The sequence below is a fragment of the Psilocybe cubensis genome, chromosome 6 (assembly GCF_017499595.1).
Source record: "Psilocybe cubensis strain MGC-MH-2018 chromosome 6, whole genome shotgun sequence".
NCBI classification, from domain to species: domain Eukaryota; kingdom Fungi; phylum Basidiomycota; class Agaricomycetes; order Agaricales; family Agrocybaceae; genus Psilocybe; species Psilocybe cubensis.
Window position 1 is genome coordinate 476,763 of NC_063004.1, and position 19,657 is coordinate 496,419.

The window sequence follows — 19,657 nt, forward strand, 5'->3', positions numbered from 1 at the left end:
AATTCTACGGTGTGTTCCCCACTCTCCTTCCTTCTCATACAATGGGTCGCAAAGAGTCTAGTCTCATTACCAAGAGAAAGGTAGTTTCTACTGACTGTCTATAATGTTCATGCTAACAGATATGACAGAAACAATTTTCCAATGCCGCTGCAGCCTCTAGAACACCACCTCGTGCCTCCAAACGGAAGACAGTATGTTCATCTCCTAGATGCATGCTCTGCCACTGCTCTGAATACAGTGCTCGCTGGGTATAGACGTCAACACCTATTGAGCCCCAACGTCAGGCCCAGAAGTGCCAGAAGTGTCCTGGGAGGCCTCTTCGAGCCCAATGCGAGCATACCAAGCGCGGAAAGGAGTATCTGGCGCGTCAAGCTGCATTAAATGTGAGTTTTTCTTTAGATACTGTCCTATTATTTGCTTATGGCGTCGCAGGAACTTGAGGATGATTCGGACAATGAGTCCAGCTCAGACAGTTCCAACAGCAATGTCGGGCCTGGCCCCTCTACCTCACTGGCATTCAACAATGCAGGCCCTTCCACTCCTGACATCTTTGCATCCGCGAGCACACCCGCATCACACAGTGTCGTTGCCACTCCCACCCCCGCATCAGCACGTTCTGGCAACATGGGTGTGCTCACCTCATCGCATCTTGCCCAACTATCTGCTCGCACGGGAAGTACCACCAGTGCGAGCCTCTCATCAGCGTCCGCCTCATCTTCTCGTCAAGCGCGCCGCACCAGTGCCAGAGACCCATACAACGGCTTTGTTGAAGGAGCTTACCGTGGATCGGAAATCTATCGTGAGTGGTCTGGTCATTCTTAAAAATCACACTGGTTGTCTCTGAAATCCGATCTTTGGCTCCAGAAATTGTGCGCGGCCATGCGCTACCTTCACCTATTGCCGACAATACTCGGGCTGTACGGAGGTTTATGAGTACAATCAACTCGATTGTCGAGAAGGTTGGGTTTTTTAAACTGCTGTAAAAACATTCTAAACTGATTGTTTTTAGTGCGAGGACTTGTCTAGACAAACTTCGTGTTGGCTTTTTATCGGTGCCCAGCACTCGACAGCTCGATCTCCCGCCATCAGTTATGCCTCACCACGCCTTCGTCGAGATGCTGCAGAGCAGGTAGGAAATATTGGGACTCAGTTTTCCAGTATCACTCGTAATTTGATTCAGGCCCGCACTTAGGAAAATGCGGACCTCCAACGCCAACTTGATCAATCTCGTCTTGACGCACAGCAAATGGCGCAATCATTGGAGAAAGCGGCTCAGACTCAGAAAGAGTTAGATAAACAGTTGAAGCGTTATCAGCGTATCCACGGCCTTCTTTAACATAGCCAGTCGTACACTATTTCATAGCCATATACCATTAATCAGAATCAATCAGCGAATCATCCCTGTTTTCATCATCGGTCTCATCCTCGTCCTCGTCCCCCTCCTCCTCGGGATCAGGCCCGTCATCGAGATTGTTGTGCAGTCTACGGAGAAAATATTCGATCATATAGCAACTGGAGTCGGGGACGTCGGCACATTTGAAGATCATGTAATGGTCAAAATCCTCCGGCTCAATCGGTGCAAATGCATCGAATTCTTTCCAATCAAACCTCTTGGCTCCCAGTCTGACAGCCCGAAGAAGTGGAACCTCGGACGCCCGGGTCAAATGACAGAGATGAGAATCATCTCCATATACAAAGTGGCCATTTTTTGCTCGGATGTACCACATAAATGGTAGGCGAGGTGTAAGCTGAACAGTTCATTAATGGATATTGATAGGAACGGACAGAGCATTCATTACTTACTGATGAGAATACGTGGATATTGATGGTTGAACGTTGAACGCATTCGTCCCTTCGACAGTCAGGATTAGCGCAGAGTTCCATGCGAAAGGCTGTGATTCAAATTTCTTGGGTAGCTGGGGAGTAATATGCTGCACTGTCGTTCCTTGGGCTCCCCCAGATGTCCCTTTTTATGTTGTTTGGAATATCCTGTGTCAATGATTGCTCGGTACCTTCTTGTCCTAGCCACCAGGTCCCACATGGCCATCCCAGTGCAGTCACAATCATGCATGATGAGTCGGCACATTCATCTATTTGCAATTTGCACTCATATGACACAAGCTGGGCACTCACACTAAGGCAATAAGCCCACAAAACCTCATGGCGGGGCGCTTAACAAATACATAGACTTGACCCTACCAGCGCACTGGGTTTGGAATTAGTCTCAAAGCTATGAAGTATACTATAACCACAGATATCACCTTTGGAACTGACATCAATAAAAGGTGGTCCCACAATGACTATAAGGAGCTTTCTATGATGTCAAAGCGTGTGTCGGCGGCCATGCTGCGGAAAAACTCTAATTGCAATGCACCCAAAGACATGTTGCATTCCTGCGGGCATATGGGCCAAACACCCGAATTCATAAGCGAGAAGAAGCCAGTTAATCAGCCTTAATGAGCAGCTTGGCAAGCTGAAACTCAGCTTCAAGGTGGCCTGGTATTCCCTCTACTCTGACTGAAAGGCTATCTCAAGCTAGTAGACGTTTGTACGGTACAATCTTAGTGGTGTGCATTGATACACCTGAGTGCTATTTTTTGACAAAGTTAACCAATTGTGCCACAATCCCGGGAACAATCACTGGCATTGTCGGAAATAGCCTGGCCTTGGTACGGGTCTAGAAGGGTCCAGCCCATCACGCGGTGTTCAAGCCGTCAGGTTATGTCAGACATGGTCTGTGCGTCACGTTCCAATATAGGCGGCAAATACGTGTCCACCAGGGCCGGTCGTATACATGATGAATGTGACCACCAACTTGTGCTTCAGGTAAGTACATCATTCGATAGTCACAAACCGGGTCGCATACTAAGAATTTGTCCTGTTTGATAGTCACAAACCAGGTCGTATACTAAGAACTTGTTCTGTGAGGTCGCATACATGCTGTAAGGTCGCATACCTGCTACCAGTTTGTACAGTATTTTTGTTGTCTGTGCCAATGTAATACATATGAAATGTACCAATTCCTTTTTATGTTTACCTATATCATAAAATGAGAATTATCCAGGGATATAGCCCGTGCAAAGCGACAAGGCCACGGCTTGAAATCAAACTGGCGTCAATTTGCTGTATTGCAAGCGAGCGCCTAATTAGAATAATTCGCAACCTGGCCATAAATCACACCCTGCCACTTGACCTCACCCTTACTTACACAATCTTCCTGCTTCTCTCATGGAAGGATCAGCCAGCTCCTGCCAAGTTGGTCCGGATGGGTTGACCAAACAGCAGAGATATTTGCAGAAGTAGGTCTCTCAATTGCTTTGGTTCTCTGACCTTTATTGATTGCTTTACCCTTAGAAATCGGCAGAAAATCAATGCAAAGAATGCGGTCTGAAATCGTCTTCGCAGGCAGCAAGAGTCAGAGCTTCTAATCAGCCGTATAGAACATAAAATCTAACTAAGTGAGCACAGGAAATTACTGAGGCAAGAAGAGGCCGAAATAGCAAACACCCTGGAGGTTGATAGCGAGGACGTTATTATTTCAGAGTCTAGGGTAGAACAACCTCAACGGGACAGTGCCAGTAAGTCTCAACTATCAAGTTTGGGGCAGCATATATATATATATTGAATAGCTATGTATACTGCTACGGCAGTATCTGTGGATCAATCCACACAAACTGAACTTGGTGAGCCGTACTTTATATTCAATCGTGATTTACATCTGGTCCTGACCACTGTGAAGAAAACCCCGACCAGCCAAGGCCTGAGGGGTATTATACATCCCAGGAATATTATGCATCACAAGAGTTCGACGACTTGATGCATGAAAAGCTGATGAAATTGGAGCGTCTGGATCGAGCAAAGAAGGCCGAGGAGGCTTTCGAGAAAGGTATTCAAGAATACGAAGATTTCTCCAAGGCCCTGAAACAACGATGGACCATTCACTCAGGGTGGAAATACCCTCGACGATTTAAAGGCAGTAGATTGGAAGAGCGATGCCGACAGCTTCAAGGTTTCCTACAAGAGGCAGACGAGCTGAATTGCAATCTTCTGCAAGAGACACCTCCCAGTGAGCCCGAATGGTTTGAAATATTTCTTCAGGTTCGCGAGATTGTAGCAAAACGAGGTCATCTACAAGTAGTATATCACACACTCATGGATACAGTGTAGACACCAATGTGATTGACTTGATTCAGTATGAAGTAGCGACCAATTTACATGTTCTGGCAGTATCTACAAAGCTTGAGATACGTCTCAGGTGTATGCGCAATGCGCAAATTGCTGTCACCGGAGACCCTAACCACCTCACCAGCATCCACAAGCTGTAGAAACTTGTTAACGGCGTCGGTCCTAGTTGGGAGGGCTTTGGTTTGGGAACCACGAATCCCTTGGATGTTGAGATGCACAATGCTGCCTTGGGGGCGACTAAACAATAGGTAAGGTTCTGTTTGAGATAAAGGTTTGATTTCAACTTACTACGTCAAAGAAAAGATGCCTGGCTCCCGACCAACAATGACTAGGGTCCATGTTCCAACCTCAGGAGTTGCTATGCCACAAAATCAGTCATTGAAGCGGTGGAGAGCAGCAGATTGCACGTACATGGATCTTCAGGACGAAATCCAGTACAGGTGGATACATCTTCACGATTTAGCACGGTACGAACCGGGGGAACAACCTCTACCACCTCCCCACGCTCCAACGCCGAATAGAAATGGGCTTTAGCAATCAATTCCGATGGGCAAAACAGTGCATGACCACCAGAGATTCCGGTGTAATTATCAAGTGCGGCAGCCCTAAGAACAATGTTTTATAAGCATAACTGGATAGACACAATGAGTATGTACGTACCGTCCTTGAACTGGGCCAGGGCGGCGACCAACTACCACACTGTACCAGCGTTCCACCTCGGGGGGGAGAAAGTGTCCGGGACGTAAGCATGTTGTTCCAGCAACATGACAGGTGCAATCTACAACACCGTCAGTATATAGATCTTTTGAAGCATGTAGTGAGCTTACCTGAGTTCAAGACAGAAAGTTGTTTTTCCATCGCAGCGAGCGAGAAACATGTACACCCTGGATCAGAACAGATGAATAAGTCAGTTAATTTGCCAGCTATCATGCCTCCCACGTACTGTTTTTCGCAAGCTGAGACATAAGTCAAGGGTTGGGGAATTCAAGAAAGCGAAGTTGTAAGGGAAAGAGTGCTCCTGGCTGACGCCGCCAACGATGTATCCTTTAAGTTCCTGTGGTTCAGCAATGATGACCCATTCGGTCGTCCAAACGGGGATAATTTGTGGATCTTCTGATGGGAACCAAAGCGGGCACAGATGTCCATACGCCTTGAGGTCCGATGAAGGTTCGCAAAATGCATGGCATCCGATGCATCGCTCAACATTGTCTTGGAGTCGAGACCATCCGAAGTAGTCCAGCGATAGAAGGTAAGAATTTCACATTCCGAATTGCTTCAGAAACTTTGCGAACTTCCGCTAGCATCAATCTTTACGTCGCGCAGCCAGAATTTTCTTTACGTCGTGCAGCCAGAATTTATGGAGGGGGACCTTGGTGTGTTTTTGAATTGTTTCGCTGTACGGATTGGCCTACTTAACTGTTATTTTTAGCTATCGCAGCTGCCAATATTAGGCTGGAGACAGCGACTGCCGCCTGGCATCGCATTCACAAGAAACGCAGGGAGAATCGCCCTGCAAATTGGGAGGACATTCATAAGGAGTTCAAGGACGCCAAAGAATCATTGACCGCTCTTCTCAAAGGTAGGTCCCACTATGTATAATTCACCAATGAATCAACTAACCTTGTTGTCTATATCAAGATCGCAAAAGTAAAGAGATCAATCAAGAGACTCTCGACAGCGTTTCAAATCTGGAAACAACCGCAGGCTTCATGGTATGCTAGTTTTTGTATGAAAAAGTGTTCCTTATTGCCTCATTTATTGCCCTTAGTCAACCAGCTCAGCGACCAGTTATTTAGCTGCTATAGTTGCATCCACTATCTCCAAGGTTCCTCTTGCGCCTGTGGAACAAACTACGGGAGCCCCAGCTACTATTTTACAACCTAAGACATGGGATCGTACAATTGTAAGTCATTATTGTACTTGTGGATATGCTACTAATGCGACAAATTTTCTCATTCAGATCGATGAAAATCAAGTCGAGGAAACTATGCCAGCGGAGAAAGAGCCAGTGACCGGCCCTCCCAGAAAGGTCGGTAATCGCTATGTTAATATGCATTAGGCCACTCACTAACTGCTGATTTGCTTTAGGATGACGAACCTTGTGCGCCTACCAACAGTGTGGTGTACAAAGGCCCAGTGACGGAATCTGCTATCAAGGTCAGTCATTACGGTGTTATATTTTCCATGGACAATGAATGAACTAAATATTTTACTCACCAATCACGTAGTCCACCGTTGATGATGCCAACATCGATCCGGTTTTGAAAGCGCTCTCGCTACCGTCCCAGTCAGCCGACACGTCTATTCGCCATGAGATGACTATCGAGATATCTGGATTCCCGGCTGGAGTTGTTAATGCAGCAACGCCACCTCACCAGGATCTCATATCCGGCGACGCACGTCCAATTCAAATTGATTCCGGGAGGCGAGAAGCGTTGGGTTCAAATGGAGAAGCACCAATTTTGAATGTGAGTTTTACAGGACTGTATTGTGACGAACATGGACTCATTTGGAATCCAGATTGTGGGTGGGTCAACCATGTTCCCCATTCCTCCAAACCTTCAGAAGGAGTTAGACCAGTGCACCGCAGAGAGTTCAGGTCTCTTACAGAAGATTCACACACTAGAAGAAGAACTGTGTGCGCCAGCACAGCGCACAATGGACGAGATACGTTTGAAGCTGAGAGAGATTGACTCGGGCTATGCTGCTATTTACGCTGTTGAGAAAAGAGTCAGCGAAATACAAAACATTATTGCTGAAGGAGAACGATCCTTTACTGCCAATGAACGACGCAAACATCTCCTCAAGAGGAAAGAGATCCTCGACAAGCAGCGAGATGAGGGCGAGGCGGAGTTCTCGAGGCTGACAGTGGCAGATCTTCCTGAGTATCAGCGGAAGAGAAATCTTCTCATGGCAGAGATCGATGCCGTCAAGCTAGAGCTTCAGCAACTGGCATCCTCCAAGTCCAAGAAAGCTTCAAAGGGAACAACCATTCGGTCAAAGTTTGCCAAGGCTTCTAGACAGGCTAGAATTACGAAATCTTCCGGCGGCGACAAGGCATTTAGCAGGGCTAACACCACAGAAAACGGGTCTGGGGATGATGATGAATCGTCGTTGTCTGAGGGGTCATTTGAAGGTGATGGGGAGGGTAGCAAGTCCTCAAAGCGCAAATCGAGCACCAAATTCGATCCCACTATTGGCAGGAAGAGGACCAAGGCTCAGCGTCTCATGCTAGAGGTTGTTTACAGCGATGAGCTGAAGGAGGAGGAGGAGGCAAATGCGACGGGCCTTCGAGAGTTTAGGGTCGATGAGTGGGATTGTGAGGAAGATATGAAGGAGGAGGCCAATTGGGCAGCTATGACACCAATTCAGCGGGTTGAATATTGTGGTAAGCTGCCTCTCTTGTTGATTAGATTTTTCTTTGACTGATTTACTGCATTGTAGATGATATTGTGCGCTCTATTGCCCGCTTTCAGAAGACAGGAAACTTGCAGGATTTCCGTCCAAAATATCGTCGATCACTTCGTCATGTCCAATCTCTACTTCCTGAGAAGTGCTTCGAATCAAGACGCGTGGCTATCGCCATTCACATGACCTCGCATGGTAATCTCATCTGCCGTTTCCATAAAAGGTACCCGAAAACCAAATTTTTCGACAACGGACCAGGCCTTTACAGAGTTCGGGGAGTCCCTAAGAAACCCGTATATCGATACCGAGTCGAGGATGCAGCAACGCCCCTGAGGGAAACAGGTTATATGTCATGCGGATGCTTGATTGACGATGTCTTGCTGGAGTTTTACTTTTGGAAGACTCTAACCATTTCATCGCCACTTCCATCGCTACAGGGGTTAGAGGAACCCATGAAAGGGGATGTCTTTGAGCCGCGGCATCGATCCTTCCTGATCAAAGTATTCAAAGAACAGTCTTTGCTCACAGCGGACGACATCTACGACCCTAACCGACCCAGAGACATTCGCAAGTTTGAACGAGAGGTGAGATTGTTGGATTTGAGTATCACCAGGCTTGCGAAGAAGTGGGAAGAGAAGACGGGAATTGAAATGAGGATAATTTTTCCGCAGAGAGAAGCAGAGCTGGAAAGGATGAGACGGGAGGCGGCTGAGGCAGCAACAAAGCAAGGTCAGGCTGGAGAGTCGAGCGCTATGTCCCAGTAATTAGCTTTTATATAGAGTTGAAATTTGTAGTGAGGAAATTTATTGGCATTCGAAGTAAACTTGTACTGTATAGACCAAGTAGACGACAATAAGATACTGGCTTTTTGCCACATGCAAAATTTTATGTGTTGACGATAATGTGGTACACGCAACATTTATAATCTGTATTGTATATTATGCCATATGCAGGAGTTTAGCTGGACACTCAAATATTGTCTCATGCCACATTCTGTGGTTAACCAAGTTATATGGTGTATGCCACATTTTCGAGGTTAGGAAAGATTTCTGGCATATGCCTGAGTTTAGCCACACGACCGTTCTCTCTTCATTTCTGTATTTCATCTGAATTTGATGAAGTCCATCGGCAAATGCCAGCCGGTAACGCGGCATTTTGTTTCACTATCCGGGACATTCGTACCGCCTCACCACCACGGTTCCAGGCCATTGACAGCCTACCGCGTCGCGCAATATGGAGAATTTGAGGACTCCTTCGACGAAGGATACGATGCCGACGACGAAATGTAGGAATTAGCTTACCATGCATGGAGGGACACGTGAAATTGTTACCTGTAATAGTTGAAAAATCCAGTAATTGTTGGACATATTCCGCTACGGGACACATTTCGTGTCTCTCACACAAATTCCGGTGTACGAAGAATTGTGACTCCAACACCAAATCCTGGCGCACGAAAGATTGTGAGTCCCTCACCAAATTCTCGCGCTCACCACATTTCGCGGCTCTCACACAAATTCCGGTGCACGAAACATTGTGAGTCCTTCACACACATTCTGGCGCTCACCACATTTCACAGCTCTCACACTAACTCAGGTGCATCCCTCACACAAATTCTGGTGCTCACCACATTTCGAGTCCCTTGCACAAATTCTGGCACTCCGCTCTTTTCGAGTCCCTCATACAAATTCCGCTGCGTGACACATTTCGAGTCCCCTCACACAGACTCTGGAACTCCCCACATTTCACGTCCCTCACACAAATCCCGGTGCACGAAACATTGTGAGTCCTTCACACAAATTCTGGCACTCACCACATTTCAATTCCCTCACACAAACTCAGGGGCATCCCTCACAGCGTCCCCTCACAAATTCCACTGCACAACACATTTCGTGTCTCTCACACATATTCTGGTGCACGAAACATTGTGAGTCCCTCACCAAATTCTCGCGCTCACCACATTTCGCGGCTCTCACACAAATTCCGGTGCACGAAACATTGTGAGTCCTTCACACACATTCTGGCGCTCACCACATTTCACAGCTCTCACACTAACTCAGGTGCATCCCTCACACAAATTCTGGCGCTCACCACATTTCGAGTCCCTCGCACAAATTCTGGCACTCCGCTCTTTTCGAGTCCCTCATACAAATTCCGCTGCGTGACACATTTCGAGTCCCTCATACAGATTCTGGAACTCCCCACATTTCGCGTCCCTCACACAAATCCCGGTGCACGAAACATTGTGAGTCCTTCACACAAATTCTGGCACTCACCACATTTCGATTCCCTCACACAAACTCAGGGGCATCCCTCACAGCGTCCTCTCACAAATTCCACTGCGCGACACATTTCGTGTCTCTCACACATATTCTGGTGCACGAAACATTGTGAGTCCCTCACCAAATTCTCGAGCTCACCACAGTTCGAGTCCCTGACCTGACTTCGGGTGCACGTAACATCTAGGGTCGTCCTCAGCAATTTCGGCTGTGCCCAGAAATTTTAACCTTCCGAGACCATGGCAGTGTTGTCTTGCTTGATATCAAACTATGACAACATTTATTGAGCCCACATGTAATGAGGCCCATTCCATGCCATACAGCAGCCCGGGAGTGGATCAACAAGCTTATCATAGAATGTTTCAGCAGATTAAATTGGAAATGCGGTAGGTGCGGACATTTGAGTGATAAATTATGTTTGCCGTGAGCAAGATATTTAGGTCTTGATGACTGTTTTAGGAAGATGGAATGTACGGTTCATGGTTAGCAGGCATGTAGGGTCTACATCTATGAGGACTGTAAGGTACATTATACCGTATTTCTATATGGCCGATTTGCGGTGACAAGAGGCCACTTTACTTATTCAAACCTTGCTCAATCATAGGACTACGACTCAACACATAATAGACCATTGGGTTATTCTACTGTATGGTCTTTCTATCTCCCCTATCGTTAGGACTGAAGCCCTTGTGCAGTTCCCATTGACGATCCGAGTTGCGCACCTGTCGTAGTCCGATAACGTTTGGTTAAGCCACGTCATGTATAGATATGAAATCTAACAATGCACCGTACTTTCAGGTGTATTACACTGCAATGAATCTCTTTCAACAAGCCGATTATAGCGAGGTCCTTAACCATTGGTGATGAAACTTTTGATCTTTCTTTAGATTTCTTTTTCTCTCCAATTTCTGATTGTTGATCGATTCAAATGTTCTCTGCTGGATAACTCGTGTATCGCATGAGCAGGAAGACAAGGAAGGAGAGCAAAGATGGATGAGAACTACTCTTTCACGCACCACGGCAAGTTCTGTGTATTTATAGACCCCTTTTCCACATGCATCATAAAAGATAACCAACGGTCATTAGATCACCTCTACCAGCATGACCCGGGTTTATCTGTTTTATATCGCCTAAGTTTTACCTTCCCATCCTAAAATCTATATTAATTGTATGGTTCTCTTGCAGATCAGCACGTCGACATATCTGATAGAGCACAAACAGACCGAAATACTATGCAGATAATTTTAACAGATCTGTTGAGGCTCTTACAAAGGAAAGACGAGTTGCATCGCAAAAGAAGGTGCACCGCTGGCCATATGGAGACGTTATGATTAAGAATCGGTTCTACAGGATATCCGAAAGATAGAACCCCCTACCAACGCGACCTGCCTTCCTAACAATAGAGTGCTAGGCCTCAATATAAACCCCTTATTACAGATTAACGGTCCCACTGCATCATTTTGTTCAGCAACGAATGAGGTTCAATACCATATATCTGACAGCCGTCTCATTATGTTGTGGGGGAGCTTTCGCCGGCCAAGTTCCAATTATTGAAGGGGTTCTTGGTGGTGTTCCCAGCACACCGCCGTTGACCTTCAAACACGCTTCTACATCGGCAACCACTCCAGGGAAGCTTCGATTGGTTGAAAACTCTGGAATATGTGGTCAGTAGCCGTCTCAGTTGCTTTATCACTCTATAAACTTTCCTCCCTCCAGAAACTACACCTGGCGTTTTCCAAGCTTCCGGGTATGGTGACTTAACGTCAACAGAAAGCATCTGGTAGGCTTGATTAACTAATTTTGGTTTTCGTTCACTCGACTGAGATTTTCTTGCACAACATAGGTTCTGGTTCTTTGCAGCTCGCAAAAATCCGGATACAGCGCCTCTTGCGCTGTGGTTCAATGGCGGTGTCCGTCTCGCTATTGTCTTTAATGTGCACGAATCTGACTCGGTAATAGCCCGGGAGCTCCAGCATGATTGGACTTTTCCAAGAACATGGTCCTTGTCGAATTACTAATGACAGCACATCGGTTACTCTCAACCCGTTTTCATGGAATAACAAAGCCAATGTGCTATACATTGATCAACCCGTTGGAGTAGGGTTCTCTCATGGAGATCTTAAAGTTGGGACATCACAGCAGGCTGCTTCCGATATCTGGACCTTTATGCAGATGTTCCTCTCAGACTCCAGGTTTTCAAAGTACCAGGCCAATAACCTGGCTATCTGGACGGAATCGTTCGTGTCCACCCAAATTTATCCCAAATGCTTTGAACTGATTACATCGATCAACTTGAATTAGATACGGCGGTCACTATGGTCCTACATTTGCTTCGTAAGAGGCTAAATTCTCTAATGTAATATTTTATACCGCTGATTAACCATGAGTGCAGATTCTTTCTTTCTCAGAATGCGGCCATTGACGCCGGCACTGTTTCTGGCTTGAAGTTGAATCTCAAAGTTCTGGGAGTCGGAGATGGACTTACGGTGAGTACCGAAATCGACGAATTGTTACACAAGTTTTACCTCAGGATTGACTGCTTGTACATAGGATCCGTTGACACAGTACCCCGGCTATATCTCATACGCCGCAAGTAATCCTTATCACGCGTTAGTCTCTACTTCAGCCATCTCCAAGGCAAATACTTCCTGGTCATCCTCGACTGGATGCAAATCCCAGGTAAGATATTGATTAAGTTGATAGTGTTCAGGCTGATTTTTTATCATTGTCTTCTAGATCACGTCCTGTAACAATGGCGGATCCAACTCCGTCTGTTCGAAAGCTCAAAGTTTCTGCAATAACAACATCTTGTCACCTCTAGCGGGAAATTTTGATGTACGAATATGTTCTAACTTTCTTGTTGACTGTGCTGATATTAGATGCTTGCAAGGTATACTACGTTCCAACAAGGAACCCTGACCCATACCCTCCCGATCTTACTAATTATCTCGCTTCTATCGCAAGCAAGATCGGCGCAGAGGCAACTTGGGAGGAAACAAATGAGAATGTGTATTCCAATTTTGCGGCAACCGGCAAGTTTACAAAGCAATATCCTACGTCTACGTTTCTTACTTTCATCTAAAGGCGATTGGATGAGAAATTCTCGCCCTGACTTGGAGACTGTCATTAACGCCGGGGTAAGCCCCTATCACCTTCAGGTTCTCGAGTAATAACCAGCTCTTATTTCAATGACAGGTACGAACCATCGTTTATGATGGTGATGCGGTGAGTTTGATAGTCGAAGCATCAAACCCCTAATAACGAAGATGCTTCATAACGTTCAGGACTATATTCTGAATTTCAACGGAGTGGAAGCAATGGTAACATGGACTTATTTTTTAGACTTCTCTGAGCTTACATTTGACTCTTCCAAACTCAGGTCAACGCGCTCGACACCCAATTTACGACTTTATTCAAGCAGCAGCAATTCCAGACGTACACAGTTGCTGGACAGACAGCTGGGCAATTCAAGAATGCTGGTCTTTTCTCTTATGTTCGCATTTTTGGCGCTGGCCACGAGGTACCTGCGTACAAGGTGAGTGTCCTACCTATGATGAGATTCATACTCTTTTGATAATCGTTCTTCATAAAGTTTGGAACGCTAGCTTATGGACAGGCAGCCGCTCAAATGTTCACCCAAATAATGGCTAACCAATCACTTTCATCGACATAATTGTGTTAGAGTTCCCTCTAACGTAGACACACACACGTGCCTGTAGTCACATATCACACAGTATTTGTAGACACACCCGTAGCTACGTAGCCTCAGTTCCTTCTTTGTTAGCACACCCAACACGTTCTGGTCCTTCGTCTCTCTCTCCCGCCTCGTCTCCGGGTCTCCTCCTAACATCAAGAAGGAACTCTAACACATTCAAAACATCCTCTCTCATCGCCTTTTGGCATTTCAATACCACCGTTTCCCAAACTGCCTGGACTACCTCGTTCCCCTTCGATCCTGCCCATCCAGCAGGATATCGAAGCCTGTACCGACACTTGTGACCGCTACTCTTGGCAATTATTTTTTTTGCAAAGAGACCTCTTGTTGCACGAAGAAACCCTGCGTATTGCTTCCAACCAGGGTGCATCTTTTGATACCCTTCGGCGACTTACTGCTGCTGTTATAGACTGTCAACGGTCAATCTCACATACCAGAGACCTTCTCGCTTCCGCTGAAAGACAGTTGCGTTACCTACACGACCAGGCTGATCGCGTTCGCGACCTACAAGATTGTCTGGCTACTCTGTCTCGCCGCATTGATAATCTGGCTTTTACCACCTCTCTTAGCCCTGCTATTTTGTCTGGACTTCACGCCCGCCTTGACGATATTCTCAGCTCTCCTCTCTTCTCCAGGTCCTCTACCCCAGACAGCTTACCTGACCTTGAACCCTCCGATTAGAAGCGCATATATTCACCCTTTTGGCGCATACACCCACCCTCTCTGTTTTTTTCTCTTTCCTTTTTTTAATTCGCTTCTCGCTTATCGTTTGCACTCATGCCTCCCGGAAAAAGTAAAGGTCGTTCGGTCTCCCCCCGTCGTGGTCGTGACGGTAGTGATGACGACACTGTGTCCCGAATTGACCCTGCCATTATCGCTCTCATTAAGGCTAGCCAGGAATCCAATAAAGAAACTATGAAAGATATTCTCGAACTGTCGCGTATACAAGCCGAAACTATGTTCAAATCATTCCTCGCGTTACCCCAACTCCAAACCTCTACCCACTCCTCTGCGACTACCTCTACCGCCCGCTCTGGTGATTCACGCGCTTATAAGGTGCCCTTTCCAGGTGCCTTCGACGGCTCCTCTGATACTGTCGAAGACTTGCTGGCCTCATGGCGTAACTTTTTTCACTCCGACCCCGAAGCATACAAAACCACTGATTCCAAAGTACGCACCGCTCTCAGTTCTTTCAAGACCGGCACGCCCGCTGTCTGGCGTAACCAGCTCATTGAAGAGCTAGAGTCTGGGCAATGCGTCTTAACCAACTGGTCCGACTTTGAGGAGCGCGTGAAAGACTCCTTCCTGTTCCATTTCTCGCAACAACGCGCGGCACGCGAGATCATGTGCATCCGTCAGAACTCCACGCCCACTCAAGAGTTCATTATTATCTTCGAGAACCTTGCCTTTCGCTCCAAGTTTAACGACGAAGCGTTGATCCAATGCTTCAAAATGGCCTTGGATAAGCGTATTATGGAGGAGATTGGACGAACACACCGTGAGATGCCCACATTCGCGGAATGGAAGAGTGCCGCAATCTTGATGGCTCACAGACTGCGTGAGACTGATGCCACGGTGACTCCGGTCGTCAACACCACCGCCACCTGGCGTCCTCCCCCTTCTTTCACCTCCACCCCTTCCACTGTTCAAAAGTCTAGCAACCCCCGCCCCGCTGCTCCTGCCCCCAACGCGACTCTACCTGCAAACATCTCCGCTGCTCCGAATCGACGTGCCGCCCTGCCCTGCTTTAACTGCGGCGTATTTGGCCACTTCATGCGAGTCTGCCCCAAACCCAAAGATCTCGAATTCCAACGCAAATCACGCGCAAAACTGGAACGAGCTCGGGCCGTCCTCGAGTGCTTTGATGCTTTGCCTGATGACGACAAGCATGAGATTCGATGCGTTGATGTTGACGAAAGTGCCTTGTTTGATGATTCGGATTTTGTTTCTTGCGTCGAGTGAGTAGTACGTCCTCGCCGCTTCTGTACAACAACCCTGTAATTACTCCCAAATTGCATGTTGCATTGTCTCCAAAATCCGTACCTCTGCCCGTGTTACCTGTTTACGCGACCCCTCAACCTTCATTATCCAATTCTGTATTGACTCCTGACAAGCCCTCTTCTTCAACAACATCACCCAACTCCGACTACCCGACACCAACACTCCTGCCCGCGCACCCACAACCTCCAACTATGGCACCCGATTGCATTCCATATTCAGACCTCTTTTTATCCTGTCCTGAGGATGATCCACCAGAGCTGCAAGCCCCAGATGCCTCTGATGATTCGGATGAAGATTCGCCAACCAAGCCTGCTCAACAAACCTCCGCCCACGATGATGCATCTGTCTCTATGACACACGATGCAAGTCCACCACCGGCCCCACGCGACTCTCTACTTTGCAGCCCGCCCGTCGCTGACCACACAGACTGCCCGCCTTCAATCCCTACACCTGTCCGCACCGTCCTGTGCAACTTGCGCCGATTACGCAGCACGCCTTGGCGAACCGAGAGCCTGCTCAAATCCTGGGCCCCAAAGGAGCGTTGGGACGACATTGACGATGATCTGATTGCTGCTCTTTGCGATCTCCCCTGGACCGACGCCGCCAAAGTCCTCCAGCAGCTCAAGAAGCCCCGCGACTACATCTCCCGCATGGGGAGTAAATGCCTTGACATTCCAATGTCGGCTGCACCCCCAGGCTCGACCTCTTTGGTGTCGCTGAAAGCGCTCTTAGACAGCGGTGCCACTGGTTGTTACGTGCACTCCGATTTTGTCAAACTCAATGGATGGGTGACTGAGCGGCTGCCCCACCCCGTTAGCGTTTACAATGCAGACGGAACTCGCAATGCCAACGGTGCTATCACAGATGTTGTTTACCTTGTCATCCGCATTGAAAACCATGTTGAGCGACTCCGCCTTTCAGTCACCAACACGGGATCATCTTCCCTCATCCTCGGGCACTCCTGGCTCTGGTTCCATAATCCGCTTGTTGACTGGCGAGAGGCCAAGCTCTGCTTTGCACGCTGCCCCACGTCCTGTGGTGCTGACGTGCTGCCGACTTCGCACCCTGATGGCGAAACCGTGAATGTTTGCCGCGAAGGACCCCAGCTCCGTGAAGACGACATCTTTGATGACAGCCCGGGCCCCTTCACGCCGGTCTCTGCTGCGGAATGGGCTGACGCCTTTGCTGGTGAACTTGCCGATGGTGAATCGATGTGCGCGGTTGACCTCAATGAGTTCACGTCCGAACAAGTCCATGGCTCATGCGACCACCGCATTTCTCACTTTTTGCGAACTCAACGTGAAGCAGCTTCATATCCCGACCGCTACCTGAAGGAATTTGCACCTGTTTTCTCCAAAGAGGAGTTTGACGAGCTCCCACCCCGTCGCCCATGGGATCATGCTATTAACCTGAAACCAGATGCAAAGTCGTTCAAAGCAAAGCCGTACCGTCTGTCGCCCGCTGAAACCTCGAAGGTCAAGGAATGGATAGAAGAGGAAAAACGCACTGGCCGTATACGGGACTCCATCTCTCCCTATGCCGCCCCTTTCTTCTTCATCCAGAAAAAGGATGGCTCACTGCGCCCTGTGCAAGACTACCGACGCCTGAACGATATCACGATCAAGAACCGCTATCCATTGCCGCTCATCTCTGACCTCATGGACAAGCTTAAAGGCGCGAAAGTATTCACCAAACTTGACGTCCGCTGGGGTTTCAATAACATTCGTATCAGGGAAGGCGATGAGCACAAGGCTGCCTTTATCACGGAGTTTGGACTTTTTGAGCCTCTTGTAATGTTCTTTGGATTGACAAACTCACCAGCTACCTTCCAGAATATGATGAACGATCTGTTCAAGGATCTCATTGCTGGCGGCCATGTCGTGATATATATGGATGACATCCTCATCTTCACTGATGATGTCCAGTCCCATCGACATCTTGTCCGCAATGTCTTGCAGATTCTGGAGGACAACAAGCTTTATCTGCGGCCAGAAAAGTGCTGTTTTGAGCAGGACCGTGTGGAATACTTGGGCGTCATTGTCGGCCACGGGAAAATGTCCATGGATCCCAAGAAAGTTGACGCTATCACCTCTTGGCCAATCCCGCGCTGTCGTAAGGACGTCCAACAGTTCCTCGGTTTCGTCAACTTCTACCGTAGGTTTATCAAGAACTTCTCCCGCATTGCCGCTCCCCTGCATGCCCTGGGTGGTTCGGCGCCTTGGGTATGGGACAATTTGTCAACATCCGCCTTCAACGAGCTCAAATCCGCCTGCGCTTCACACCCGGTGCTACTTCTTCCCCGCGACGGTGCCCCATTCCGCATAGAGGCAGACAGCTCTGGATACGCAACCGGCGCGGTGCTCAGCCAATTTGTTGACAATTCCTGGCAACCGGTCGCGTTTGCTTCAAAAGCCCTCAGTCCCGTTGAGCGCAACTACGAGATACATGACCGCGAACTACTGTCAATCATGAGGTCTCTCGATGACTGGCGACGCTACCTCCACGGCTCCGATTCTCCTGTTGAGATCCACACCGATCACAAGAACCTTCAGTATTTCATGACCGCTCAGAAATTGAACCGTCGTCAGGCTCGCTGGTCCCTGCAGCTCGCTGAATTCGATTTCGTACTCGTCCACAAGCCAGGCCCGACCATGATCTGCGCAGACTCGTTGTCCCGCCGCCCCGACTACGATAAAGGTGTTGGCGACAACGAAAACGTCACCTTACTGCGCCCAGAACACATTCGACGTACTGCTGAATGCTCAATTGGGGATGACCCCGTCCTGGCTGACATTCGAACTCACCAGCACCAAATCACTGAAATGTGGGAAAAGCACAAGAACCTGCCTGGCTGGTCCCTCCACGACGGCTTGCTTTCATGGCATAACCGAATCTTTGTGCCAAACAAAGGCAACTTGCGTCAACGAATACTCGCCGACTGTCATGATCACCAATCCGTAGGCCACCCTGGCCGGATGAAGACCATGGAACTCGTCCTGCGCGACTATTGGTGGCCGTCACTATCAAAAGACGCGAAGCGTTACGTTGATGGATGCCCCACCTGTCAATCAACTAAGCCTCTGAGGATGGCGCCCGCGGGCCTACTGACCCCCAACGAAATCCCTTCCTCCAATTGGGAGATCATTTCCTGTGATCTCATCGTGGACTTACCTAAATCTCGCGGCTTCGATTCGATCTTTGTCGTCGTCGATAGACTCTCAAAAATGGTTCGTATCATCCCATGCAAAAAGTCAATCACTTCTGAGGGTCTCGCGCGCCTCTTCCGCGACCATGTCTGGAAAGACTTCGGACTGCCACGACGCATCATCTCCGACCGTGGTTCAATCTTCCTGTCAAACTTTACTCGGGCCCTCAACGACCTGCTAGGCATTTCACAGAACGCGTCCACCGCATTTCGACCTCAAACAGACGGACAAACTGAGCGCGTCAATCAAGAAATCGAACAATACCTACGGATCTTTGTGAATAACAGGCAAAATGATTGGGTGGAATGGCTTGCATGCGCCGAATTTGCTATCAACAATAAGATTCACTCGTCCACTGGCTTCTCGCCCTTCTTCCTAAACTATGGCTCCAACCCCCGCCGAACCCTGCAACCCGCACGCCTCTCGGACGACCGTGTCCCCAAAGCTCTTGAATTCGCCTCTCAAATGGATTCCCTCGCGAAGGAATCCGCTTCAGCGCTAAACCTCGCCGCTGATGCAATGAAGCGATCCTATGACACCTCTCACCGCGCTCCACCCGTCTTCAATGTTGGCGACATGGTGATGCTCAGCGCCTCCGACATCAAGTCCTCACGTCCGTCTAAAAAGCTCGATGTTAAGCGTCACGGACCTTTTCCTGTGACGAAACGCGTTGGCATCCAGTCTTACACCCTCGACCTACCGGCCTCGTGGTCGATCCACCCTACTTTCCATGTCTCTAAACTCTCCCGTTTCATACCAGCAGAATTCGATTCCCAAACTTCACCCGCGACACCAACACCTCCCCCCGCGTTACCACCCCCAGACATTGCAAGTGTGCTCGGCCACAGGGCCCTGCGCAGTGGAAC

The 19,657-nt window shown here is 48.3% G+C and overlaps 6 protein-coding genes across 6 annotated transcripts; 4 read left to right on the top strand and 2 right to left on the bottom strand.

Moving 5' to 3' along the window:
• Window positions 1-41: 41 nt before the first annotated feature.
• Window positions 42-1,336, top strand: JR316_0006700 (uncharacterized protein; the record flags this gene model as incomplete). Its single annotated transcript, XM_047892446.1, has 7 exons — window positions 42-80; window positions 129-191; window positions 255-383; window positions 433-799; window positions 865-959; window positions 1,010-1,129; window positions 1,193-1,336. The coding sequence occupies 7 exons, from the start codon at window positions 42-44 to the stop codon at window positions 1,334-1,336; spliced, it is 957 nt and encodes a 318-aa protein (XP_047747728.1).
• Window positions 1,337-1,373: 37 nt separating this feature from the next.
• Window positions 1,374-1,884, bottom strand: JR316_0006701 (uncharacterized protein; the record flags this gene model as incomplete). The annotated part of the gene is made up of 2 exons (XM_047892447.1): window positions 1,374-1,748; window positions 1,804-1,884. 2 exons carry the CDS (start codon window positions 1,882-1,884, stop codon window positions 1,374-1,376), a joined length of 456 nt encoding a protein of 151 aa, XP_047747729.1.
• A 1,344-nt stretch (window positions 1,885-3,228) lies between these two features.
• Window positions 3,229-4,167, top strand: JR316_0006702 (uncharacterized protein; the record flags this gene model as incomplete). The annotated part of the gene is made up of 5 exons (XM_047892448.1): window positions 3,229-3,299; window positions 3,355-3,385; window positions 3,464-3,578; window positions 3,651-3,683; window positions 3,740-4,167. 5 exons carry the CDS (start codon window positions 3,229-3,231, stop codon window positions 4,165-4,167), a joined length of 678 nt encoding a protein of 225 aa, XP_047747730.1.
• A 44-nt stretch (window positions 4,168-4,211) lies between these two features.
• On the bottom strand, window positions 4,212-5,150 carry JR316_0006703 (uncharacterized protein; the record flags this gene model as incomplete). The annotated part of the gene is made up of 6 exons (XM_047892449.1): window positions 4,212-4,422; window positions 4,474-4,543; window positions 4,597-4,790; window positions 4,846-4,963; window positions 5,013-5,069; window positions 5,129-5,150. The coding sequence occupies 6 exons, from the start codon at window positions 5,148-5,150 to the stop codon at window positions 4,212-4,214; spliced, it is 672 nt and encodes a 223-aa protein (XP_047747731.1).
• A 211-nt stretch (window positions 5,151-5,361) lies between these two features.
• Window positions 5,362-8,357, top strand: JR316_0006704 (uncharacterized protein; the record flags this gene model as incomplete). Its single annotated transcript, XM_047892450.1, is given in 9 exon segments — window positions 5,362-5,434; window positions 5,615-5,764; window positions 5,824-5,897; window positions 5,954-6,088; window positions 6,146-6,214; window positions 6,274-6,342; window positions 6,414-6,653; window positions 6,667-7,573; window positions 7,630-8,357. The coding sequence occupies 9 exon segments, from the start codon at window positions 5,362-5,364 to the stop codon at window positions 8,355-8,357; spliced, it is 2,445 nt and encodes an 814-aa protein (XP_047747732.1).
• A 3,486-nt stretch (window positions 8,358-11,843) lies between these two features.
• Window positions 11,844-13,542, top strand: JR316_0006705 (Carboxypeptidase S1; the record flags this gene model as incomplete). The annotated part of the gene is made up of 11 exons (XM_047892451.1): window positions 11,844-12,106; window positions 12,171-12,203; window positions 12,262-12,355; window positions 12,420-12,548; window positions 12,606-12,704; window positions 12,760-12,905; window positions 12,967-13,006; window positions 13,065-13,094; window positions 13,154-13,189; window positions 13,249-13,404; window positions 13,462-13,542. The coding sequence occupies 11 exons, from the start codon at window positions 11,844-11,846 to the stop codon at window positions 13,540-13,542; spliced, it is 1,107 nt and encodes a 368-aa protein (XP_047747733.1).
• Between the last annotated feature and the right edge of the window lie 6,115 nt (window positions 13,543-19,657).